We start from the raw sequence: 27,408 nt of genomic DNA on the forward strand, positions 1-27,408 counted from the left end.
CAACTGTGGGACAAATGACTACTAAAAAAGCTAATACACCCATAATCTGCTGGTCCAAACATCTTGAAGGAGTTTGATCCAATTCCAGGGACCCCCATTTTTTGAAGTGATATTAACTAAACAAACATAAACCAGAAGAGACAACTAGCACCAAAGGCCAAAATCAGATTTGAGTTCATTATGATCAAGAAATTTTTAAAAACATTAAATTCCCGGCAACTGTTTATTATAAGGTAACTCAATCAACAGATCTGACGTCCAGAAAAAAATGCAATGAAGAAGTCCTAGAATCTTTTTCCTTTACCTATTCAACAAAATAAGCTCAAGCCATCTAAATAGATTTTACATAAAATTGTTGTATAACACTTAACTGATATCGACCATGTTCAGCTAATAAAGCAGGTGCATGTCATTCGATCCTAACACCACAGTTAAGGTGTGTCACTTGAATGTTGGGTTTGAAAAACCCTCAAGGATTTCCATTTGCAGTACCTTTCTTTTGCAAACATGTAAATAGGTGCATATGGAAGTTATATGATCTATCAGTTTACTAGGGCGGCCATAACAAAATACCACAGGAGGGGTGGCTTAAGCAACAGAAATTTATTCCTCACAGTTCTGAAGGCTGGAAATCCAAAATTCAAGATCAGCTTTTAGAGTTCTCCTGAGGCCTCTCTCCTAGACTTGCACATATCCAACTTCTCTGCTCAAATGGGCTTTTCTCTATGTAAGCAGAGTTGTCTCTCTTCTTAGAAAGACTCCAGTTATTCTGAATTTAGGGCTCCAGTTTTATTACTTCATTTAACCTTATTTACCTCCTTGAAGGCCTTCCCACCAAATATAAGCACATGAGTAAGGGTTTCAACAAATGGATTTGTGAGGATATAATTCAGTCCATAATATGTGATATCACCCAGATTGCATCTTCCAGGATTAGTGTCACCAGTCATTTCCCACTGCACTAGATGGGGCAGCTATTTTTCACACACCTCACCCACATTGCCCTCAATTGAGAATGATCCTACCTACGGCGTTGAGCTTCCACAGCTTTACTTATATTATAGAAAACCTCTACTCCTCTGATCATGGATTGTTAGACAAGTAGAACACCTGAAACAATTTTAGCCAATCAGATTCCTTAGAACCTGGGAGTTTAAAATCAGGACTCAAGTTTCCAATTTGCTACATGAATTATCTTGGTTTGCAGTTAAAAACTGTGAGGTTGTTACTGTAAGATGGCTATGTAAGATGACTATGTTCCTGAAGAACATGAAAAATCTAATTTGGAGAGGAGAGAAAGCGGGAGAGGTGAAAGGAAGGAAGGAGGAAGTGGGGGAAGGGAGGAAGGAGGGTTGATAGGAGGGAGAGAAAGAGAGAGGAAGACAGAAGAGAGACAGAGAGAAAGAATGAGTAAAGCATGAAGTAGACTATGCATTCACCAAAGTCTATGAGACTACATCCCTTATTCCTGACAACTTCCAAATTCCTGACTTCAGTCCCTTATCATTCTCACTTGTTTTTCTTGTACACACTTGTTTTCTATCATATGATAAAGACATCTGGAGGTAGTTAAATATACAGCTTTAACCAAGACCATTTGGATTCAAACCTTAGCTGTAATATTTATCAGCTAGTGTCCTAAGCCACTTATTTAGTCATCCCTCTTACAAATGTGGACAATAAGTATAGTCCCTCATGTGTTGAGATGTTCTGGCGATAGAATAAATTAATGTGGGAAGTACTCATTCCAGGGCCTAGCTCCTAGTAAATTCTCAGTGTTAGCTGATCTATACTGTGATACTTAAAATATTAATTCCACAAAAATTGGGACTTCATTTTTTGTCTAGATCCTTAGAACAAAAAATGTATTTGCTGCCTTGTAATGATTTCCCTTTTGAAGCTCAAGTTCCATTGACTGAAATCCAAGGAGTCTTAACTAAGATTTCACCGGTGAAACTTAACTGTCCAGCTTTTATGATCTAAGGTACTAATTCCACATCTACTTTCTAGAGTAGTTTCATTAGAAACACTTGAGTCACACCAAACATTAAACACCTAGACAGAATAATCCTTATAGAGACTCTGGAGTGGAGCTATTCTAAGCACTGACATGATTGTAATAACCCACCTCATCTAGAAAGGGTGAGAGTACAGAAGGGAATACAACTGCCATATACAAAGGTACTGGGTGGCTGATAGTAGTCATGCTATTTTTTTTGTTGGTGGTGGTGGTTTTTTTTTTTTTTTTTTTTTTTTTGACAGGCAGAGTGGACAGTGAGAGAGAGAGACAGAGAGGAAGGTCTTCCTTTGCCGTTGGTTCACCCTCCAATGGCCGCCGCGGCCAGCGCGCTGCAGCCGGCGCACAGCGCTGATCCGAAGCCCGGAGCCAGGTACTTTTCCTGGTCTCCCATGGGGTGCAGGGCCCAAGCACCTGGGCCATCCTCCACTGCACTCCCTGGCCACAGCAGAGAGCTGGCCTGTAAGAGGGGCACCCGGGACAGAATCCGGCGCCCCGACCGGGACTAGAACCCGGTGTGCCGGCACTGCTAGGTGGAGGATTAGCCTAGTGAGCCGCAGCGCCAGCCATAGTCAAGCAGAAGTGACAAAAGGTGCGCTTCATCAATACCTTGCAAATTCATACTGCCGTGAAGCAACAATAATAGATGAATTCTGTCCAGTGACAGAAAAATGTATCTGAAGTACTAACCCAAATGATCCACAAATATTTACTTTTTTCTCCTTGGCTCTCCTCCTCTTCCATTTTCATCTGCTAAGCAGTCTCCTACAAAGGCAGAAAGGGAAAGGAGGCAATGGAAGAAGAGAAGAAAAGAAGTCATCTCCCTCTGGCTTTTGGGCATTAAACGTAAAGATGCAGACAGGGTTGGCCATAGGATTTGCGGGGCCATTGAAAAATGAAAATGTGAGACCCTTGTTCATAACAGATTGAAGAATGTCAACGGCAACAGCGCAGCATTAAAACAAGCACCTGGCCCTTCTGAATATAGGGCCTTGTGTGATTGCACTGGTCACACACCCATGAGGCCAGTTCTGTTACTATAGAGGCATCCTCACGTAGGCAAAAGTTCCTGCATTAAGATTCCTGACTGGAAATATGATTAGAAACAGGAGAGTAAGGGCTTCTGGAGTGGGGGATAGGAAGTTGGGGGTCAGACCTGCAGGTGTAGGGATAAAGTGCATATCTATACAGTGTCAAGGTTCCAATCAAGCAAGCACCATTCATAGACTGAGCACAGCTGTCCTGCCCATTGGCATCAGGGTATGAAGTGCCTTCAAAAGCAGCTTACTTTGTGCCTGTGTTATAATTTGAAGGTGTCCTCCAAAAGTTTATGTGTTGGAACCTTAATCCCCAGATTCATACATTACTGATATTTGGAGGTAGAGCCTTTGGGAGATGATTAGGATGATATGAGATCAGAGGGGGTAGGGTCCCCATGAGGTTTTTCTAAAAAAGAATTTATTTATGTGAAAGGCAGAGTTACAGAGAATGAGGGAGAGACAGAGAAATCCTCCACCCACTGGTTCACTCCTCAAATGGCTGCAACTACCAGCAGCCAGGAAGTCCATCTAGGTTTCCCAAGTGGCTGGCAGGGACCCAAGTACTTGGGAGCTGGATCAGAAGTGGAGCAGCTGGAATTTGAATCAGTGCTCATATGGGATACTGGTGTCACAGGCTGTGGCTTAACCCATTGTGCCATGATGCCAGCTGAGAAGCCTAAACTAACATGTCTGCCGTCTCCCCACACAATGAATTCTGCCATAAGGCCCAAACTAGGTGACGAGTAGATACTGATGCCATGCTTTTGGACTTCACAGCCTTCTAGATCATGAGATAAAAATTAACCTCTATTATTTATAAATCATCCAGTCTCTGCTATTCAAATATAGCAAGTAGACCAAGCCATTTAGTGAACAGTGCAGCAAAATGATGGTACCTTCACCATGTCACTAGGCTTTGTCGGTTTTATCTAACCACTGCAGATGGCTAGATGGATCACATAAAATATAACAGGACAATTACAAGTCATAAGAAAAAAGATGGTACATCAAGACTCCAAGTACCGCACTATAGGTAAGATAAAAGAGAAATCTCTAATATCCCAATTTGTTGAGACTGAACAGAATGACTCAAATTTTATCTCTAAGCCAAGGTAGCAGTGAAAGCCACTGTCTTTATACCAACAGGAAACAATCCTAAGTGGTTGTTGACTCTTTTGACATCAAGTTTTCAAACTAAACACAGTTCTAAGAAAAGCACAAATAAAAGGCAAAATGTTGCAATGATGATAATACCCACAACTCAGAGAATCATCTCCAGCATTCACTGTGTAGAAGCACTGTTGATTCCGTGGCACTTGTTTCAGCCATACACTTACTAATTACGCATTGTTATGAGGAAGAGCATTCCAAATATGAAACACAGCAATTTCTATGCACTCAGGTCAAAATCTACAAATATTAATGTAGTGAACCAAACATGGACAACATTTTCATTGTAGCTAGTTAATATAAACTTTGTGCTTATCTAATATATACCTTTTTTAAAAAAAAGATGAAACACTCCAATGAATTAATTGTCAAATACTAATTTCTGGTAATTGGATCATGTTAATGATTCTTTTGCAATGAGGAAAACGTCATTATATAGCAATTCTCATTCATTGGTTACATTTAAAAGGGTGTTTAGGGGAGAGTGGGAGTGATCAATGGATCTGAGTACAAATACTTTTTATTTAAATTGATTTATCATCCATTTCAAGTGTTTTTCTTCCCCAGTTTAAAAATTATGCTAGGAAAGAAAACTGCCCTTTTAGTTTTCTTACCTAGTTGCTGAATAGAAGTTATTAGAACACAATCATCTTGAAGTCTTGTTCCAATTTACTTAATTGAAACTGGTAGGCATAGGAGATATTATCTACATTATGATCTTCACTAAGCTAATCTCATGCTGTTGAAATGATTTGCAATACTGCAGATTTCATCATATAATTTCTGTTCCCAGCAAATACATGGTAACAGAGATCAGATTTACTTTTTCACTGAAACCGAAGTCCTTCCCCCCAAAAATGGGTAAATATATGACACAATACTTTCCAAGAGAGTAGATATCACATAAGGTAGAGTGGTGATCTCTGAGAGACAGGAAGCAAATAAGGCAAGCCTTATGATTGCCATATTTACTTCCTTGGGAGTTTCCAGGCCATGGTGCAAAGAGAAGGAACCCAGGCAGAGCTCAGCTCTGGACTGAGGAGACAAAGCTGGGAGTTTGGAAAGATGAAGGGATCTGGGGTTTGTGGGGTTAAACTCTATAGGAGAGAAGAGAACTGTGCAGAGTGAAAAACTCCAGACATTACAAGCAGTCTCTGTGGAATATGCAGCAGAGTACTAATCATTACACCCATGTGATGAAACAGGCGGGAAGAATGAAGCATCTGACAAGAAGGAAAACAGCACGTAGCTCACACAGCCCAGGGAATAGTGACTGTTGCCATCAGTCAGTCGGAAATGCCTCCTAATTCATGGGCCTCTGGGTAGAGTACTCAGAAGGGTCTTGCTTCAGGAATGAAAAGCCTGACTATCCCTACATCTATTTTTAGATACGGAAATTGCAGACAGTCCAAAAAAAGGAAACTCAAGATCCAAACAGCTTCTACCAAATAATTAGAGAAATAAAAATGCCTCTTCTACACAAACTTTAGAGGAGGGAGTATTCCCAACTCATTTTGTGATGAAGGAATTAATTACCTTGATGTCAAAACTAAATTAATTAATTAATTAACTAAAGAAACTAACAGACCACTCCTTGTTATTATCTAGGCAAAACTTCCAAACAGCAGTTCAGCAAATAAAATTATAAACACATTATGACCAGGTGGAGCTTACTCATACAATGCATGTAAGGTAGGTTTAGCATTCAAAAATTAATCACTGGCCAGCGCCGCGGCTCACTAGGCTAATCCTCTGCCTTGCGGCACCAGCACACCAGGTTCTAGTCCCGGTCGGGGCACCGGATTCTGTCCCGGTTGCCCCTCTTCAAGTCCAGCTCTCTGCTGTGGCCAGGGAGTGCAGTGGAGGATGGCCCAAGTCCTTGGGCCCTGCACCCCATGGGAGACCAGGAGAAGTACCTGGCTCCTGCCATGGGATCAGCGAGGTACACCGGCCGCAGTGCGCTGGCCGTGGCAGCCATTGGAGGCTGAACCAATGGCAAAGGAAGACCTTTCTCTCTGTCTCTCTCTCTCACTGTCCACTCTGCCTGTCAAAAAAAATAATAATAATAATAATAATAATCACCATGATTAACTTCTACCACGGAATCAGCACCACAGTCAAGATTTAAAACAGTGTCATCATCCAGAAAGTTCCCTAGCATTTGTTTGCAATCAGCCTCTCCTCTGAACTCCCAACCTTTACAAACACTCATCTGATTCCTGTCCCCCATAGTTTTGTCTTTCTGAGAATATCAAATAAACAAGATCATTTCTATGAATGATTAGATACAAATACGTAATTTGTAGAGTTTGACTTCCTTCAACTAACATTATGCATTCTTTTTTTTTTTTTTTTTTTTTTTTTGACAGGCAGAGTGGACAATGAGAGAGAGAGACAGAGAGAAAGGTCTTACTTTTCCGTTGGTTCACCCCTCAATGGCCACTGCGGCTGGTGTGTTGCGACCAGCGCGCCACACTGATTTGAAGCCAGGAGCCAGGTGCTTCTCCTGTTCTCCCATGTGGGTGCAGGGCCCAAGGACTTGGGCCATCCTCCACTGTCTTCCCGGGCCACAGCAGACAGCTAGACTGGAAGAGGAGCAACCGGGACAGAATCCGGCGCCCCGACCAGGACTAGAACCCGGGGTGCTGGCGCCACAGGCAGAGGATTAGCCTATTGAGCCACGGCGCTGGCCAACATTATGCATTCATGATGTGAGCATGTGAGCATGTAGAGGTATCGACAGTTCACTCATTCTTATTGGAGAGTGGTATTCCATTGTGTGGCTGTATCAGTGTTGGTTTATTACCTAGTTGAGGAACATGTACTTAGCTTGTTTCCAGATTGCAATGATTACGAACAAAGCCTCTCTAATCATTGGAATGCACATGCTTTGAATAGAGTCTGATCAATTTTTACAAATGTCAACCTAATTAAGACATAGAATTCCTGTATGTTCCTGCCTATGTTTTTCAAGCCAGTCTCTAAAATCTTTATTTTGGTCTCCATCACCCTAGCTTTCTCCCCATCCCGAAGGTTCATATGAAAGGAACAATGCCATTAAGTAAGGAGTTGATATTCCTCTAACATCAAGAAAAACTATCAAGCAATTGGAAACTTTTAAGAAGCAAATTACAGATTTACTCTTGTAATTACCTTTTAAAAAACTGAGAAAGAGAGAGAAATTTACTCCCCAAACGTCCACATTTGGTGAAGCCAGGAGTCAGAACCTCAACCCAGGTCTCCCAAGTGAGTGACAGGGACCAAAGTACCAGCTGTCTCCCAGGGTGCGCACTACCAGGAAGCTGGAAGTGGGGCAGCAGATAACGGGATAGGAGTGTCCTAGCCTGCCTCTGAAGTACTGGGCGAAAAGCCTGCCGACTTAATTACCTTTTTGGGTTCTGTGTAAACAATTAGTAGCTAATAGTGTGCCACTTAAATGTTCTTGTTCGTCCCACCTCGGGGGAAAATATGACTCAATAAAATTCCTGGACAGACAAGCACTCGAGGTACCAGGCGCTGCTTCTGCAGTCCCGGTCCTGCACAGCAGATGGCGCCAGAGCCCAGCTGACTCGCTCGCGAAGCCCGCCGGCTGCGGTGTGGGACAGGCCAGCCGTTCTCCGGCCCAGAGCAGTCCAGGTGGCCGCTGAAGTTGGGGAGTAGGGAGGACCCGCCAGCGGTGCCGCGCGTCGGCTTTGGCCGCCCCGCAGGTTGGCCAGGGCTGCGCGGCCGCCTCGGACCGGACGGCAGGAGCTGAAGTTCTACGGGACGTTGGTGCGCCCCCGGGACAGTTCCACTGCGCGTGCAGGTGACTCCCGGGCGGGTGGCGCTTTTAGGACGAGGCCACCCTTGGGGAAAGGCGGGTCTTTGGGTTTAGAGACAAGGGAACAGGAAAGGTCGAATCCGGCTTTGGAGAGAACTAAGCAGAGGAACGCGTGGGGCGGGCTGGAACGGAGGGGACCGCCCGGACCGGTGTTGGGTATCAGGGAACACACGGGGCGGGCGGACTGGCTCCGGCCAGGGCCAGCGAAGCGCAGAAGCTTGTTGGGTGGAGAGTTGCCCAGGCACGCGGAGCGCTGAAGAGCCTCTTCTTCCCCTCTCCAGCCTCCTCTTCGGCGGTGAGGTCACAGCCCCTGCGAACCCGCCCTCCCTCTTCCCAGCTGTCCCACTCCCGGGGCGCGGAGGACTGAGGATGAGAGGATAGCGCACGAGTGGAGAGGGAGCCCCGGGGGCCCTCGGAAAATGAGGCCGCAGCCCCTGCTGCAGCTCGCGCTGCTGCTCGCCCTGCCCTGCCGCCCGCGGGGGCGGGAATGCCCGTCTCCGACGTGCGAGTGCCACCAGGAGGACGACTTCAGAGTCACCTGCAAAGACATCCACCGCATCCCCAGCCTGCCGTCCAGCACGCTGACGCTGTGAGTGTCCGGGAGGGGAGAGGGGCCCAGGGCCGCTGCAGAGGCGGGGCGGTGGGCGTTCGGGTGCGCGCGCTCCCGGGAAGGCACCGCTGCCCAGGCCTTGGCTCTTCTTCCCAACGCAGGAGAAGGTGGCAGAACAGGTTTGCACGATGGCAGTGCGCTCCCGCCCTGCACTTTGCCCGAATCTTAGTTTCTCTTCAGATACGAATAAGATGAAAGGCAACCCAAGGACTGAGTTGTTTGCTCTGTGGTAATAAACAAATAAAATGGCCTCAGAAAAGCATTTCTCTTTTTAGTCTTTCTAGGTGAGAAATTCTCTTGGCAGGTCTGCTGATTGATCAAATAGTTGACAAAAATGTAATCATGGGTCCTTCTCAGAAATGGACCCTTTGGGTAATGTGTATGGTGGCTTTGCTGTGAGGAGCTCACCCACCAAAAAAGCGCACTTGGAAATTTCCTTTGTGATAAACATGGTATAGGTACAGACAGATGAAATTTCATGAAATGCATTTTTATCTGCATGTTAAAAATTACCAAACTGGAAACCTGCTGTTAAATCTTTCTCTCTCGCTCGCTTGCTCTCTCTCTCTCAACACACACACACACACACACACACACACACACACAATTTACACTTCTTGACAAATTTAAATCAATGATCACTTGAAGAATAATTACAGAAAAGTCCAAGGGAAGTGAAGAGGTTAAAATAGGACCGAAGGAAAAAATAATAAAACCACCTAGACTGCTTAAGCCCAGGTAAGGGAGTGCAGGCCGTGAAGAAGATGTGGATGAAGCAGCAGCGACTGTACTTGGCACTGCGGTGTGTTTCCGTCCCTTGGAGAGACCCTCCTTTCTTGTCTCCCCTGGGCTAACTGCAGGACTTGATTCTCCATGCTGCCACTGCAGACTACACTGTGCCCTTACCACCTTCTTCATGAAAGCTCTCCAGGGGTTCCCCATGACCTCCACATTGAAATGGTTTTGCACAGCCCACAGCACCCTTCACGATGCAGCCACTGCTAGTTTCTCTGACGTCCCACTCCTGCTGGACAGAACTGACATTCCCACAAAGTCCCCTGCCGTCACTGCTGCCCTTGTCCGCCTCCCCCCATTCTGGGCCTCTGCCTAGAACTTTCCCCGTATCTTCAAGCTGAAACCTGAAGATCCAGGTCAGGAAGCCTCTCCTGACCGTGATGTCTAGTCTGGAGGAGCTGCCCTCCTGGCCAACTCTCTGGGTGTGAGCGTGACCCTGGCCCTCACACACTGTGCACTGTCCTGTAATTTAACAACCTGGCGTTGAACCTGTAATTCCTCAAACCCAGCACAAGGCCTGAACCTACAGAGAGACTCAGAAAAAGCTTTAGTGAATGAATGAACAAATGAATGTACTAGTCTCAGAAGTCCACTGTGTGGTGGGAAGAGTGGAGCCCAAAGACTTCCTTTCTTCAAAGACTTAACAGGTGGCAGAATGTCAAGAATACTTTTTTTTTTTAAAGATTTATTTATTTATTTGAAAGGCAGAGTTACGAGAGGCAGAGAGAGAGAGAGAGAGAGAACAGGGGCCCAAGGACTTGGGCCATCTTCTGCTGTTTTCCCAGGCCATTGCAGAGAGCTGGATCAGAAGTGGAGCAGCTGGGACTCGAAAGGCTCCCATATGGGATGCCAGCGCTGCAGGCCAGGGCTTTACCAGCTATGCCACAGTGCCGGCCCCCTCAAGAGTCTTTTAAAAGGGGTGTGGGTCTCATGGTAGGAGCTCAAGATCATCCTGTTAAAAATTCCAAAATATATTGAGAAAGGGTAAGGTTAGAGAGCAAGAAATTGAAGCTGAGTAAGATCACTCACTGGGAAGAATTCAAGTTTCCTTCTGGGTAAAAGATAAAGGTTGCTCTCTGATGTTGTGATGCTAATGAGAGGAGTCTAAGAGAAGCCACTGAATCACAGAATGGTTGGAAAAAGACAGAAGCAAAAATGATTTGACCTAGCGAATTATGGGGAAGCAATGTACTATATTCTGAAGAATGAAGCTATTTTGAGATGGAAAACAGAAAACAGATGAAAAGTTTGGGTAAAATAATAGGGGCTGGCACTGGCATCACACATGGGCACTGGGTTCTAGTCCCGTTGCTCCTCTTCCAGTCCAGCTCTCTGCTGTGGCCCAGGAGGGCAGTGGAGGGTGTCCCAAGTGCTTGGGCCCCTGCACCCGCATGGGAGACCAGGAAGAAGCACCTGGCTCCTGGCTTCGGATGGGCATAGCTCTGGCTGTGGTGGCCATTTGGGGGGTGAACCAACAGAAGGAAGACCTTCCTCTCTGTCTCTCTCTCTCACTGTCTAACTCTGCATGTCAAATAAATACTTTTTTAAAAAATGATATGGTATCCCCATTTAAATAATAACTACAAACATCTACAATAGTAGCAAAATTATTTTCAGATTTTAGTGGGCAGGCAGTAGAACTCATAAGTCAAAGAAACAGTTATGGATAAGGTCAAATATGTAAAGCTAGCAATTTTATTGTGTTAATTTATGTGGAGCACTCTTCTCGGAACTTTGCATGAACTCGTCTGTTGAATCCCTGCAAGGTGCAGTGATAGGTGATTCTGTTATCCTCAATTTATAAATGAGGACACTGAGGCACACACACAAATGAAGCTCTTTGCGCAGTGTCATACAGTGTTGTAAGTGGAAAAGCCAGAATTTGCAGTATCACAGTCAACTACAGAATCTGCACCCTTAAACCACCACCCTGAGATGAAAGTGGGTCTTGGTTTGCCAGCTTTGCCCCAACGCAGTCATGAATCTTTGGAGAAAGCAGTGTGAAAACCAGGAATGCCCTGTAAACCCCATCACCCTTAGTGGCTGTGGGTTGGGAGGTAGGCAAGAACCTAGAAAAGAGGAGGTCAGAGGGGGAAAGAGAGGCAGGATGGAAGGGACAGAGGAAGGCAGGGAGGAAAAGGAAGACTGCATCGCCGTAACGGAAGACATCCATTCTTTGCTGAAATGAAACTTTGTGCCTAAAAAGCTGTTTTGAGGGGTAACTTCTTTTATGGTTTTACCTAAATTACCTGGGATCCATGGTTGAGGTATGTGCTCTTACAAGGTTTTTTATTATTCATATCGTACTTCTTTTTAAAGTTTTCAGAGAGTCCTCATTGATTGATGGTGCAAGGTCTTTGACCTCTTGGTTGTTTGCTTTATCTCTTTCCCTTTCATGAAGACACCCTATAACCTCTACCCTGGCCGTTTTATGAATTGGTACAGAGCTGAGAACAGTTCTTCCTAAACCATAACTTCTCCCCATCGATTAAGGATGCTGAAAAGTAAACAAATGTCCTCCTTTTTCTGCACTACTTGGATACCTGTGCTGTGGTCCCATGGAAGACAGTTGACATTATAGCTGTCACTGAAGAAGTAGTTCTGAATCTTTCCTCGTTTGTCTCCTGCAGAGGAGCATGGTACACTATCAATAAAACAGTAGTTTTAGCTGAGTGGGAGGTGAGAGAGAGCTGCTCTCCCTCCCCCATTCTTCCCACATGGGACATTCTAGAATCTTCAACATGCAAGTAGTCTGGGGGGAAAATTGTCTCCTTAATTGAGAATCACTGAGTTGAGGAAACTTAAATGAACCACAAAAATCAAATTAAAAGTTTAAATTTTAGCATATAATTACAGATCATTTTACTTCAAAACCAAGAATTGCAATACTGACCTATCACTTTCTATCACTCAGAAAGTTGCCATTGGCTGCCTTTGTGCATAAGAAAACCACCCCTTTTCTGATTGAGCAGGAAAGGATTCGATTCAATAGTCATTCTGGTTTTGGTGGATTATTCCTCAAGAAAGTGCTCACTGACCTTGCCTTATCTTTGTAACCTGTTTGGTTTCTAGTCCTGTTTTGGCAACAACTGTCCCCTCTTCCTCTTCCGCTGTCCAGGGTCTTGGGTTTCCATGGAGTAAATGGTTTTTCCACCACACACTTGTGTGTCTGGAGGATACTGCTGCTGATGTTTCAGCAGTCTGTTTTCCGTGGCTGGCATTCTGCATCTGTGGCGCTGACTGATGGATGACCCATCCATCTAGCGTGTTCTCAACTGTAGACAAACATCCTCAGAATTTTTGTCTTATGTCCCATCTGTGCTGTTATCTATGCAGTATTTTGAAATTGATTCACTCCTTTACCTAAAAGAAATTTATTTAGAAAAACTTACTTCATGACTATACATGAAAAATTAGCAGGAATTTCTATAAATAGGAAGAGGTAACCAGAAAACCAAACACAGCAAAAACAAAAGTATAATGAAATTCTAACAAGAGACTGTTGTCTGTGAATGCTTTGAGTCCAAGGTTGCCCTCTCTTTGCTAAAAAGAAAGAGTAGCCACTGTTGATAAGTATTTAAGAGACACCAATCTAACACCGTGTCTGTGGTAGTTTCAGAGAGATTGAAAGACATTGGAAAAAGAAATTACTTTCTCAGAATGTGAATCAATATTATTTTAGCCATGTGGACACCCCACCTAAAATAATATATAGTTCTCCAAGTCATCCCTGTTTCTCATATTTCACACTAGTTTAAATCAAAATCATGATCATGCCTGAATAACCATTGCTTTCCAACCTAAAAAGGCCTCTGCTTCAGCACTCACATGTTGCTAAAATAGAGTCCAGTGCTTTTGCATCTTATAAAAGTGGCTTCATGTTTCCAGGTTCTCTTTCATTTTCTTTGTCTCTCCTCCTCCCTTTCCTTTCTCCCTCCCTCCCTTCTTTCTCCTCCTCCTCCTCCTCTCTCTCCCTCTCCATATTCTGTCTCTCTGTGTATGTCTTTAAATATAGAGTCATGTACCACATAATGCTATACCATATAGCTGAGGTAGTAGGCTACACCATTGACATTTATGTAATTACACTCTGTGATGTTCACACAATGACAGATTCAACCAATACATTTCCTGGAGCATATTGTTGCCATTAAGTTATGCATGACTGTATATAGACTATGTACACACATATTTTTAAAAATATTTAAAATATCTATAAACTTAAATCAACCAAAGTTTTTGATGCTAAGTACAGAAAATCCACTCTGTTAGGCTTAAGGAGGAAAGAAATGTTTTATAAGAACAACATATAATTCAGAGAATCACTATAGAACCAGACTTTGAAAATAGGCCAGAGAGTTACTGCCACAGCACAACATCTGGTCAGGACAATTCCACTGGCAATATCCAACCATATCCATTGGACATAATGCAGTCCAACTGTCTGGGCACAACCATTTCTCAACCTTCTCTTCCTCTTTAAATTGCCAGTCAAAGGATGATATCTAGTATGGGGGCATATGAATGGCTGGCCTGATTTACCTGCTGTGTGTGCCCAGGCTGCTGGAGGTAGAGAGAGGGAGGAGGTATATTGTAGCAGAGTGTACATACAATGGGAAATTCCCCTCCAAAGAAGGGCTAAGCTCTGAAAATTGCTCATCATGTCCTTCTCTCCACAAATATCTGCGTAAGTCCAGGCCACACCCCTGACACTGTGTTCATCTTAGATTTCATGGAGAATGCCACTAGCCTGTCCCTGTCCTCAGGGATCTAACAGTTTAGTGAGAAAGCTGGATCTCAATCAAATAATTACATATGATTGTGTTAATGAATTGAGTGTATTCTTGGTAGATTTAAGGGTTTTACTGAAACTCGGGTTCAGGGAAGGCTTTGCATTAGAACCTGAAGATCTGTAGGAAGTGAGTATATGGAGGGTGGGGAATGATGTTCCAAGAGTTTTGAAGAACTCTGAGAGCTAGGGGTTGGTTTATTCACTTGGGATGAAGATATTAACCGGCAATAAAATGTGTTACTATGTCTTTATAAAATAATACAGACCAAGGTAAATGTTGCCGCTATTAGGGGCAACTTTTGTGCACATACACATACCTCAAAACACTTATTGGGTATAACTGGTTTTGTACACTAATATTGGATTCATCAGCATCCACATGAAAACCTAGGTTTTTCTTGAGCTTTCCATATAGAGCAGTCTCCCTTTATTCTCACAGGACATGCTTCAGGAAGCCCAGTGGATATCTGAAATTGCGTAGTACCAAATCCTGCATATCCTTGTTGTACCTGAGTGAGTGTAAACAAAGGAGCACCACACATTGAAAAATTTGATGGTCCCTTATTGCCAGCAGTGGAGAGCAGGCATATGCCCTAAAGAACTCTCGACACTGAAGCCCGAAATAACAGAGTTTATAAAGGCAAAAACCACAAAAAACAGGAGGGGGACTACATGGTTGCTAGGATCAGGGGGAATACATAGTTACTAGGGTCAAGCTGACCTAAAGCCTATACAAAGCTAGTATCAATTATAATCTTAACAATTCCAGTTATAATCTTGACATTAATCCAGGAATTTGCCTAAATCATATGTGGGACATAGACAAATTACAATCTTACCATTAGCCTGGGTGCAGCCTATCCATTTCTAAGCTTGAGCGATCATGCTAGGGGGTTTCTATGCTTTGCCAAGTGTGATGCAGGTTGCCAAGTGTGATGTAGTGGACTGCTATTGTCTGAGTGTTTTAGGTCACAGTTCTAGACCAGAGTCTCAGTGGGGTGGTGGAGGGGGAACTTTCTCAAGATGGAGTCTCAGGTGCTCCAAAATGGAGTCCGTACTGTCAAGGTGTTACTTCGTACTGCTTTTTCTCTATGCGTGCATCCCTAAGATACAGTTTAATTTATAAATGAGACACAATAGGAGATAAATAACAATAATAAAATAGAATAATTATAGCAATATACTGTAACTACACTTCAGTGGGGATGGGCATTTTAGCTGTTACGATGCCTGCATCCCTATATTGGAGTGCCTACATTTGATACCTGCCTCCGGCTCCTGACTCCGGCTTGCTGCTAATGCAGATCCTGGGAGGCAATGGCGATGGCTGAGGTTATTGGGTTTCTGCCACCCATGGGAGACCTACAGCGAGCTCTTGGCTCTTGGTTTTGTCCTGGCCCAACCCTGGCCACTGCAGGCATTTGGAAGTGTACCAGTAGATGTAAGCTCTCTTTGTGTGTTTGTCTTTCAGTATATCTCTGCCTCCCAAATAAAAAAAGAAATTTAAGGTACATGAATATGGCCTGTGACTCTCTGTTGAAAGAGTCAAAACAAACACTAATATATTTTGACCACAGTTAATGTGAGTATGTAAAACACAGATAAGAGAGGACTACTGTATTTATTATTTTATTTGCAAATCTAATTAATTGTAATCATTGGAGAGTATTTTATTACTCAATAATACTTTAATATGTTAATTACTATATAATTTAATAAGATATTAGTTTTAGTGAATATAAATTTAATATATTTTATTTTAAAGTGCTTGAATGTTTGACAACTTCCCAGTACTTAGAAAATTCTAGGAATCTATTAAATTAAACGTTATAAGAAATGTAGAAGTTCTAGAGTGATTTTTATTTGTCCATGAAATCCAGCTGGGAATCTATAACTTAAAAAGAGGATTGAACTCTCAATACCACCTCAAAATCTGCAACTCCCACATTGATGATGACAAATTTCCTACACTGCTTGAACTGAATTTTGTTTGGTGGGGTTTTCACTCTCTTAAGATGCTTGAACGTGAAACGTCTTTCCTTCTGGTTTATTGCAGGAGCCTCTTACTTGGTCTCCTGCTTCACTCTTGCTCTTGACAATTTACAGCAGCCAGAGGATGTAGGTCAAGTCATTTCCCCCCTCTACTCAGAACCTTTCTAGTTATCACAAAATATAAACCAAAATCTGTACAGTGGTTCAAAGTCTTCAGATTCTGTGTCTTCTTACTCTCACCCTGTAGTTCAGATTTCATCTCATCCTCTTTGCTGGCCTCACACTTGTCAGATTTCTTATCTTAGGTTCTTCCCTTTACTGGGAAAGTTATTTATCCAAACAGCTCGATGGCAAATTCCTTCACTTGCTATGAGATTTTGTTCCTTTGTTAACCTTCTCATTAAGACTTTTTTAATCACTCCATTTAAACTCAGATACTCCTGACTTAAAAACAAAATCATTCCATAGCACTTGTCACTTTCCAATATACTACATAATTTGCTTGTTTTTATGTTTCCTATTTATATCTTTCTCCAGAAAAGCAAAAAATCTAGCTTTTTGGGTTTTGCTTGTTTCTTAAAAAGATTTATTTATTTATTTGAAAGGCAGAAGTTGCAGAGAGAAAGATCTTCCATCCACTATTTCACTCCCCAAATGGATGCAATGGCCAGAACTGGATGTCCAAAGCCTGGAGCCAGGAGCTTCCTCCTGGTCTCCCATGTGGATGTAGGGGCCCAAGCACTTGGAATAGTCTCTGCTGCCTTCCCAGGAGCATTAGCAGGGAGCTGGATTGGAAGTGGAGCATCCAGGACTTGAACCGGCACCCATATGCGATACCAGCCCGCTATACCACAAGGCCGGTCCCCTAGCTTTATGTTTTGTTTCTATCTGTTTTGTTTTGTTATATATCCCAAGTGGCCAGAAACCTCTTGGTATAAAATAGTTGGTCAAGGCCGGTGCCGAGGCTCACTAGGCTAATCCTCCGCCTGCGGCGCCGGTATACCGGGTTCTAGTCCCAGTTGGGAAAACCAGTTATTTGATATAAAACAAAGCAAAGGTTTTCTATCAAAGAGGTTTCTCCTCTTCCAGTCCAGCTCTCTGCTGTGGCCCGGGAAGGCAGTGGAGGATGGCCCAAATGCTTGGGCCCTTCACCCGCATGGGAGACCAGGAGGAAGCACCTGGCTCCTGGCTTCAGATTGGCGCAACGCGCCAGCCATAGCAGCCACGTGGGGGGTGAACCAACGGAAGGAAGACCTTTCTCTCTGTCTGTCTCTCTCTTGTCTAAGCCTGCCTGTCAAAAAAACAACAAAACAAAACAAAACAAAAAATAGTTTGTCAATAAGCATTTGTTTAAGAGGAATGAATGACTGCATGCATGAGTGATTCTGGAGGTACTTCTACACCGTCCTTCTGAGTCTTTCACATCGTTTTGTGATTCTTTTTCTAAGTCTTTTAGTTGTCTTGCCCTGCTAAGGTAGATAGAATTCTGCCCTTGTGTAATTATTTTTGCCCGAGTTATCTAGAATGCTACCTTTCTAGAGACCGAAATGGCATTGCATGGGTTCCACATATCTGGCTGCCTGTCAGGTCTTGAGCTCATGTTACTGCTAACACCGTGGTAAGCACACTGCTTTGAAGAGGCGACTCCAAGAAGTATTACCTTCACCAGTGCTTTCTGCTCTTTCCATACAATCTACTCCTAAGCAAGAGGAAAGTCCCCCAGGACATCAGCAGTGCCCACAAGCCATCCTGAGCAGGCAGGACATGCCTTTCAAGATTCTGATTTTATTTTTTTTTTTATTTAACTTCCAAACTGTGATTCAGAATTTTAATTGTTTTCTATCAAATAACTGGTTTTCATCTGGCTTCATAAATGACCTCTTTGTGTATTTATCGGAATCTTTAAGGAAATGTAACTCTATCTTGGAATATCCCAGGAACTTCATCCAAAGAGGTGATCTGAATGCCCAGTGTAGCAGCACTTTAAGAGGCCAGTGAAGTATTGTGGGAGGCAGTGTCGCCTCCCCCTAGTAGCCCAGATTCAACAATCAGACCAGCTCCACCGAGGCCGAACCTGTCCCATCAAAGACCTCAGAGGCCCAGTGCAGAAGGTCTGGTTGCTTACATCTGTGTGCATAAACCTCTGGCTATCCTGGTGCCTAAAGCTATTTTCTGTATTTTTTTTATAATGCTCAAAACAAAATTATTTACGAAATCACTTGAGGTTGACATATCAGATCATTTCAACAAGTAAAATGCTTAAAAACCATGCTACACAATATACTTCTCTCAAAAAAAGTCTTACTTACAAATTGAGGAACAAAATTTTTCTTTTAATTAAATGTAGCTTTTAGAAAAACATTGACGACACAAACTAACATAAGAAGAATGGATTTCCTAAGAGTACCTCAAGCATCCAGTGAAATATTAAGAGGTGAATTGTAAGGAATTTCAGTCAAACGCAGAAAACCTAATGTGTTTACTTGCTTGGTGAGTCTTTGCCTGTCTAATTTTTGCAGCTTTGGTGATTAGTGTCTCAGTGCCTCTTTTCCTTTCCCAAGACTGATTAAGTTTGGCCTGTCTCACTACCGAAATCTGCTGCCAATGTCTGTGATCACCGGAGAGGCCCTCTAGTTTCCAGCAGTTTCTTAATTGCTGTGTGTTCTTGAGCGTCCTCAGGAGTTTCAAATCCAGCATGGAGTTCCGTATTTCCTCTGGCAAATCAACATACACAGCTTACGAGACCAGGGCCAAAGAATCCTAGACTTGTTTCCTGCCAGGTAGAGGCTCTGTGCTAGCAATCTGCACACTCACTCCACTCACAAACTGGTCGTGCGGCAGTGAACTTGTCCTGGGGTGACTCTCTAGTCCACTTTAATTAGGTACGCCACAGTCTGTTTCCATTTTGACTCTGATTTTATTTGGGAGATATATCTATCTATATTTATACCTATAGAGAAAGAGAGAGAGAATGTGTGTGTGTGTGTGTTTAAAGATGTTGGCCTTTTGCAGTGCCAGATGCTCTGTTTTTCGAATCTATCCATTCTTTCCCAGTAACTTGCACACATGATTTATTTTACTTATTTGAGAGTTAGAGAGAAAGAGAGAGAGTCCTCCTACCCACTGGTTCACTTCCTCAAATGCCTGCAACAATGGGGTAGGGGTGGGGAGTAATGGGCCAGGCTGAAGCCCAAAGCTCAATAATTCAGATCCCGCATGTGAGTGGCAGGAATGCAAGCACTTAGCTATCACCAGCTGCCTCCCAGGGAACATATTAATCGTAAACCCCTGCACCAAATGCCTGCCCCCTAGGTCTATTTTATTTATCACTTCTGATAAAGCAGCAAACATAGAAAACTAATCCACTTTGCTAAAAATGTATTTTAAGTGAATTTGTTAAATGAATATTGTTCATGAATCATAAATGTGTCAGCTTATCAAAATAGTTGTTTTCCATCTAGAGATGGAAAATTGTTAACATTAATTGATGTATTAGATTATTTCCTGGTGGTACAAAGTATATTTGTTGCCCTCCAAATGAAGGTATATTAACGAGGACTTGTGGGAATCCATGGTTGTGCTCTTGGGAATTGGTGATGTCAAATTTGTCAATGAGGACATTTCTGAGAGAGTCTCTAACTTTCCTTAGATTTTGAAAGGTATCTTTCAACTCCCAAAAGTTAAGCAATTTTGCTTTAGACAATTTTGTCATTTTTGAGTAGCTGTAAGTGCACATTAGTTCTCAATGTGACCCAATCCTTTTATCTTCTCAAAAAGATGATTAAAACACATATTTTAAAAATAAGCAAAAATGGCTGACCTTTGAATGTGATGATGTTTAATTCTGAATACATTATTATCATGATTACTTGCTTTATGCCTCATAGTTAGCATATCCCTTAAATCCATTCTTCACACAGAAGTTCACCAAATATGGCCATTCTTGAAGTTAATATCTTCTTTTTTTTAAGATTTTTGTTATTTATTTATTTGAGAGGTAGAGTTACAGACAGTGAGAGGAAGAGACAGAGAGAAAGGTCTTCCTTCCGTTGGTTCATTCCCCAAATGGGACCAATGGCCGGAGCTGCGCTGATCTGAAGCCAAGAGCCAGGAGCTTCTTCCAGGTCTCCTGTGCGGGTACAGGGGCCCAAGGACTTGAGCCATATTCCACTGCTTTCCCAGGCGGAGAGCTGGATTGGAAGAGGAACAGCCAGGACTAGAACTGGCGCCCATATGGGATGCCGGTGCTGCAGGGGGAGGATTAACCCACTGCGCTCCGGCACCGGCCCCGAAGTTAATATCTTAAAAACAAATTTTATAAGGCTCTATTTCATCATAGCTGACATTAAATCTTTCACACTGTTTTCATTTTTTCTGAGGCTAATATACTCAATTATTGTTTCTTTCATTACTGTAAGAAAAAACAGCGGGAAAATGTTAAGTGTGAGCAAAATGGTCCTGCTTGTTCAGAATCACAGACTGGATTTTAAAGTATTCCATTTAGATGCCACATTCTGTTTACTCTGCTTCATTTCTGTTTTACTACTTGATAACATTCTAGAAATTTACAAAACAAATTTCTTTAAATTACAAAACACACAATTGTATTTTTAAGACATCCTATAAATATCATTCTCTTACACCTCGTGACGTGTACATACATGCCCTGGACTTTTCTGGCATAGTACTATTGAAAATATTTTGCCATGAGAATATTCTAAGAATTCAAATATTATATCATCATTTCAAACTAAACTTCCCATATCACTTTTCACCTGGGAAGAGCTCCTTTGGGTCCAATTTTTTCTTTAAAAATGTATATACTCTGTATTTATATGATAATGATCAAATATTGATATGATTGAGCAAATATTGGCTTAATTTTATCCATCTCCAAGTGTTAGAACTGCTTCACTCCAGGGAAGAGATAGAAACTGTCTCTTCCTATTGCCGGGTTCTCATACTCTGCATTTTGTTTTTCCTATCTTTTTGTAAGCTGGGAAACTAGAAGGTTAGCTCTGGGGGAAGGCTGTCCATGTGAGAATACACCAGATATAAGGGTAGGCATAAGTGAAGGCCTCCCTGTGAGTCTCTCATGGCCTTTCCCCGTGGCATTTCCATCCCAGCCCCCTTCCAGTTATTTTGGGTTTGTGTACATGATCCGAAGTTTTCAGGCGACCAGAGTTTCCTAGTTAGGTAGCATTTTGTTGTAGTTTTTCTTCCTTTGTATCTTCTTTTAAAAATACACACATATTAATCATCTCTAATATGCTATTATTATTTGAGAGATATATAATAAATGACCTCATAGATCTTATATTCTAGCAGAGAGAAATTGCTAAAAAAAAAGTAGAACACAAAGAATGGCAGATGGTTAAAAGTAAATTGGAAAATACAAAGGGAGGGAGTGAGAGAAGAAATGCCAAAAATTACATTTTATATGGTCAGACAAGAAGATTTGGTTCAGAATATCATCTACTGGCTTATAAAACACACATTTAATTCTTACTGTTCTGGAGACTGGAAATCCAAGAGTAAGGCACCAGCAGATCTTGGAGAGGATCTTTCTGTTTTATGAATGGCCATCTTCTTTGTTGTATCCTCACATAGCAGAAAGAAGAGTTTATCACGTTCATTGTTCTTGTTATAAGGGTACTAATTCCATCATGTGGAGCTCCACCCTCATGACCTAGTTACCTCCCAACAGCCCCACCTACAACCATCATACTGGGGGTTAGGATTTCAACATATGAATTTGGAGTGAGGGGTGAAGAAGGACACAAATGTTCAGTTCCGAGTTGACATTTAAATGAAGACCCCAGGCCAATCTTTAAAGGAAGAAAAGTCTGAATACATGAAGTAAAAATTAAAAAATGCAATAAAAGGCAGAGGCAGGAGTGACATGGGAGGAACATATTTAGTATGTTTAAGAAGTAACAAGAAGGGGCCAGCCTTGTGGTATTGTGGGTAAAGCTGCTGCTGCAGTGCTGGTATCCCATATGGGTGCCGGTTCGAGTCCCAGCTGCTCCACTTCCCATCCAGTTCTCTGCTATGTCCTGGGAAAGCAGTGGAACATGGCCCAAGTCCTTGGGCCCCTACACCCACGTGGGAGACCCGGAAGAAGCTCTTGCCTCCTGGCTTCAGGTCGGCGAAGCTCTGGCCGTTGTAGCTAACTGAGGAGTGAACCAGCTGATGGAAGACCCCTATCTCTCTGCCTCTCCTTCTCTCTCTGTGTAGCTCTGACTTTCAAATAAATAAATAAATAAATCTTTTTTTTTTTTAAGAAATAACAAGAAAATAAATGTGCTGGAACAGAGAGAGTAGTATGCAATAAGGTGGGGGGGGGGGATTCAGATTATGTCACCCTTGGTAGATCATTATAAGGGCACATATATTTTTTTCCTAAATGAGACAAGATGCTATTAAGGATTTTGAGCAGAAGAAAAAAAGAAGCAAGACCTGATGAACATTTTACTAGGATCATCCTGGCCACTAAGTTTGTTAGTCAGATGAAAGATGAAGATGGCTTGAACCAGCTTAATTGCAGGGAAGGTGGTATGGAATGGTGGAGTCCTGGGGTTAATTTGAAGGTAATGTAAAAAAAAAAAAAGACTGTACAAATGAAAGAGTCATTCCCCACTCCTCCTAGCCTCTGGCAACTTCCAATCTGTTTTTTCTGTCTCTATAGATTTACCTATTATGGACATATTATGTAAACGAAATAAAATAGTACATGAACTTTTGTGTCTGGCTTCTTTCATTTTGTATAATTTTTTTCAGGTTTCACTCACACTGTAGGGATAAAATGAGTGTGAGTGAGCTGAGAAGTGGCCCAGTGGGAAAATGGATATATATACATGGGATGTTACACAGTGGTGTAGAAAGCACCGTCAACAGCAAGTTCCAGTGTCTTACACATTAAATATAAAAATATGAACACTAAAAGTTTGTACTTACTCTCAGAGGCTTAGAACTACAAGGCCACTTTCCCACATCAAAAGGTTTCAAGAGTGCCCCTCTTGTGAAAAGGAGTGTTTATAGCCAGTTGGCTGGAAAACACCATGTGTTTATCCCTTCTGGATCTCACAGCAATCTTAGGCAGCACTTCCAGAAAGAGATGACTCGAATAGCAACATATGAGCTATTATCCCTAAGTCTTTTGAGTCCATACTCATGCAGAGGGCTTTTCACTGCTCTAGGAAAGCTGGCGAAAAATCCAAACAATATCTCATTTCTACTGATGTTTCTTGTAATATTGGATTCCACATCTTATTTTACATCTGCTTAAAAAACTTAGCCAATATGCCAAGAAAGAAAATTTTCTAAACATTAAAGTCGAAATAAGAGAAAGAGATTGCTTTTGCCCCAATATTTACTAGAGTTTACTTCACGGCTATTTCTCCCCAACGCACTTTGGATTTGGAGGCAGAAGACATGTAGTCCAATTCTAGTCTTCCATGTACTCACAGGATGAAGAAACTAGTAAAATCTATATGATGTGTGCCATGTACATATCACTGAGTGGCTGTGAGGAGCTCACAAGCTGATGCTGGTAGCATGTATGTGAAATACCTGATAAACCGAATATGCCTGTTACCACCAATACCACGAATAGCTGTTACCACCAATGCAGTAGTAGGTACGACAGCCGATCAGATCTGACCTGATTTAACCCTGTGTATGGGTATTACATCAATTTGTAGAGGGCAAGCTTCCATGCATGGGACCATTCAGCAGCTGTTTGGCATCAAGGTTGTGCAGCTTTATTAAGGAGAGCAAATACTTATCCACTTGGCAAAAATAACATTTTAAGGATTTACAAGAGTTCCTTTTTCTTCCAGATATATTCATCCCCAGGGAGTTTGCCTTTAGTAGGACAAAGTGACTGAAATTTTAACTGTAGAAGTCTCAGTCCCAAAGGGGCCCATAAATATATAAGAAGAGTTTATCTGCTCTATGTCAGAGTTTGGCGAAAAGGCTTGTTAGCATTTCCAAACATCCCAGATGCCTGTATTTACTGCCTGACTGGCCTTCTGATGTCGCATAACCAAACTGCCATTTCACAACCATCTTCAGTCCCTGGAATCTAAAACAACAAAGCCAGAGCTCTGAAATGTGCTCTACGAAGCATGAAAGAATCCATTAGGGCTCCGTCTGATTCAGTTCTGTGTGATAATAGAAGGGTTGATGTACTTATAAAGGATTCCTTTGACTCATAAGAAATTTTGCCCTTTGCAGAAAGTATGTATCTCATGACAAAAAAAAAAAAAAAAAAAAAAAGGCATGGCTTAGAGGAATTCTGTTTTCTTTTTGCTCTGTGTCATGTTCGTTATTAACGGCAGCAAAATAGGGAGGGAAACTATCTTGCTTTACGACAGATTTTATGTCAGCTAAAAGACGTGCTGAAGAGCCATGGATGGACGTTTCTCACCTAATAGGGAATAAGACTATGCGAAAGTACTACTTGTATAGTAAGAGTGGTAAGTAGAAACAGAGATTCTAAGTCAGGAGACCTTCAATAACTCATGAGCATTTTAGCAAGGCACTTAATCAGTCTGTCTTACTTTCTGTATCTGTTCAATGAAAACCAAAGGTTGGCTCTGTCCTATTTCCCTGAACTGTTGGGAAGATTAAGGAAATCATTATTCCAGTGTTCAAGGAGTTTGTCATTGTTTAGGGATCATCTTTTGCATTCAGCAAAGTAAGAAGATGAGAGGTTATGATTTATCAAATATTTTAAGGAATATCAATTTTTTAAAGATTTATTTATTTATTTGAAATTCAGAGTTACACAGAGAGAGGAGAGGCAGAGAGAGAGAGAGGTCTTCCATCCGCTGGTTCACTCCCCAGTTGGCCACAATGGCTGGAGCTGCGTCGATCTGAAGCCAGGAGCCAGGAGCTTCTTCTGGTCGCCCACGTGGGTGCAGGGGCCCAAGGACTTAGGCTATCTTCTACTGTTTTCCCAGGCCATAGCAGAGAGTTGGATCAGAAGAGGAGCATCTGGGACTAGAACAGGCATCCATATGGGATGTCGGCGCTTCAGGCCAGGTGTTAACCCGCTGCGCCACAGCGCCAGCCCCAGGAATATCAATTTTCGATGCAAGAATTTTGAGAGAATTAGACTATGAAAACAAATGAAACAACAGAAACCAAATATTTAATTTCAAAGCATCTACACATACACTCATCTTTTCCTCCTCCAGTCTCTAAGCACATCCGTGTTCCTTGGTTTTCTCATGCTACTTTTACCTTTTCCCTCTCCTCCTCTTCCAAATTCTTTCTGCTTGCTATGTAAACACACTCAAGTGTATTTCCTCCAAAATTTTGTTTCTCCATAGTTCTCGCTTCTGAGTCCACCTACCACTTACTTCTGCTTCTCTCTCTCCCTCCTTCCGTTTTCAACTAAATGTTGTTAAGTTTTCTCAAGTCGCTCTCTTGCTGTTTTTACTTTCCATGGATGCTGTATCTTAGTGCAGTCTGGATTTTGTCTCCATTATGCAATGGAAAAAGCTCTTGCCAAATCACTAGCAACCTCTGTTGCAAAATCCAATGGCCATTTTTAGATCCTTTCCTGCCTTAGTAGCTTTTATCACTGCTAATCGCCTGCCTTGGTCTCTTCTGGCTACTGTTGCACAATGAGGAAGATACGGAACTGAATAGGCATGTAACTGCACACCTTGCATTTTGACAGCAAGTGCAATCCTGAATGCAGTGCTTATCTCCATGACTACCAAAGTGCACCCATTGTACCATGTAAATCTACTTCCCCATAAACATTTAGGGAACAGATTCCCCCAGGATTCCAGAGGGTTTGTCTTCCTGAGGGGAAACAGTTGACAGAGGTTAGGGAAATGAAACCTAGCCCATTACTGCACCTGGTTTCAGGACCACTAATGGCATTATGCATCTTCCTCTTCCACACTTTGTTCCAAATCTCCCTCAGCTTTCACTTCTGCTGGTCTTGATGTCTTATCTGGAGAGATGGTCAAATTTCTCATGCCTGCAGGCTCTGAACCTATGGTTACCACATTCTTCTTAGTCTGGAGTTAATTGCACTTGACCATTTATAGTCACACCTGAACAAGTACTAAGCTACACCCAAGTGGATCATCTGAGTCCCATACATTTTCCTCCCTACCCTAATTGTGTAACAGCAGCTATACCTTTTCCTGTTCATCATAGTCAGTTACTTTGAACAAGATACTGACTCCTCCTTTAGTATACTGATCTCTGCATTTAAGGTACCCAGGTGGTAATCATCATGTATAGTTTCTAGCAAAGCCTAGGAATAGAATCACACTGGAAACATCTGGAAATAGAATAGTCCTCCACAGGGACATTGGATATAATAGCAACTACTCCTCACTCATACTTCTTCCTCTTGGTTTCCAGACCCAACATTCAAGCAGATTTTAAATTCTGTATATATTCTGGACTGTAGTACCCTATCATGGTATTGCCAGCAAGTTGACACTTTAGTGGTGCCTTTTGTGGGCTATTACATTGCTCTGTAAATTCAACTTCTTCTGCATTGTGTGCTACTTGGTATCATCAAAGGCTCCCATGATCATAGGCTCACTCCCCTTCCCTCGTTCTCTTTGAAGTGGGTCTCATGGCCAGATGCTCTGTTGTAGGTGTGTTTATTCCCGTGTACCAGACACTCTGAAACCCCCCACATAGCAGAACTTCTGGGGGTTCTAAAGGCAAAAACTAGAGGATGAGCATATAGCACAGAGGTTAAGATGCTGCTTGGAACACATATCATATATCAGAGTGCCTGGTTTGCATCCTGGCTCCTCTGTTCTCTTTCTTATTTTTTAAGTTTTTAGTTGGTTTTTGACAAATTCAATATAGTTCTAGATACAGTTCTAAGAATATAATAATAATCCCTTTCTCCCTCCTTTGCTTCTCTGCTTTCAGTCAGCTTCCTGATAATGCACCTTTTGGGAGGCAGCTGGTGATGGCTCAAATACTTGGGTTCCTGACCCCTCCCCATGTGGGAGACATGGATTGAGTTCTTGGCTTTGGCTTACCTGGGTTCTGGCAATTGTGAGCATTTAGGGAGGGAACCAATAAATGGAAGATTGATCTCTGTGTGTGTGCGCGCGCGCGCGTGTGTCTTTCTCTCTGCTTTTCACATAAAATAAACAAGTAAAATTTTATAGGAAAGAA

At 42.4% G+C, this 27,408-nt stretch overlaps 1 protein-coding gene across 2 annotated transcripts in view; it reads left to right on the top strand.

Annotated features, from left to right (window-relative positions):
- Window positions 1-7,798: 7,798 nt before the first annotated feature.
- The window catches only part of TSHR (thyroid stimulating hormone receptor), a 180,249-nt gene continuing 160,639 nt past the window's right edge, over window positions 7,799-27,408 (top strand). The window contains exons 1-2 of one of the 2 annotated variants that reach the window (XM_002719619.5): window positions 7,799-8,032; window positions 8,329-8,636. In XM_002719619.5, the coding sequence (XP_002719665.3) occupies window positions 8,467-8,636 (170 nt within the window). In that variant the 5' untranslated portion in view covers window positions 7,799-8,032; window positions 8,329-8,466. Of the gene's footprint in view, window positions 8,033-8,135; window positions 8,637-27,408 lie in introns of those variants that run through there. The other variant, XM_051826212.2, reaches the window with a different exon arrangement.

Source organism: Oryctolagus cuniculus, chromosome 20, assembly GCF_964237555.1.
Source record: "Oryctolagus cuniculus chromosome 20, mOryCun1.1, whole genome shotgun sequence".
NCBI lineage: Eukaryota > Metazoa > Chordata > Mammalia > Lagomorpha > Leporidae > Oryctolagus > Oryctolagus cuniculus.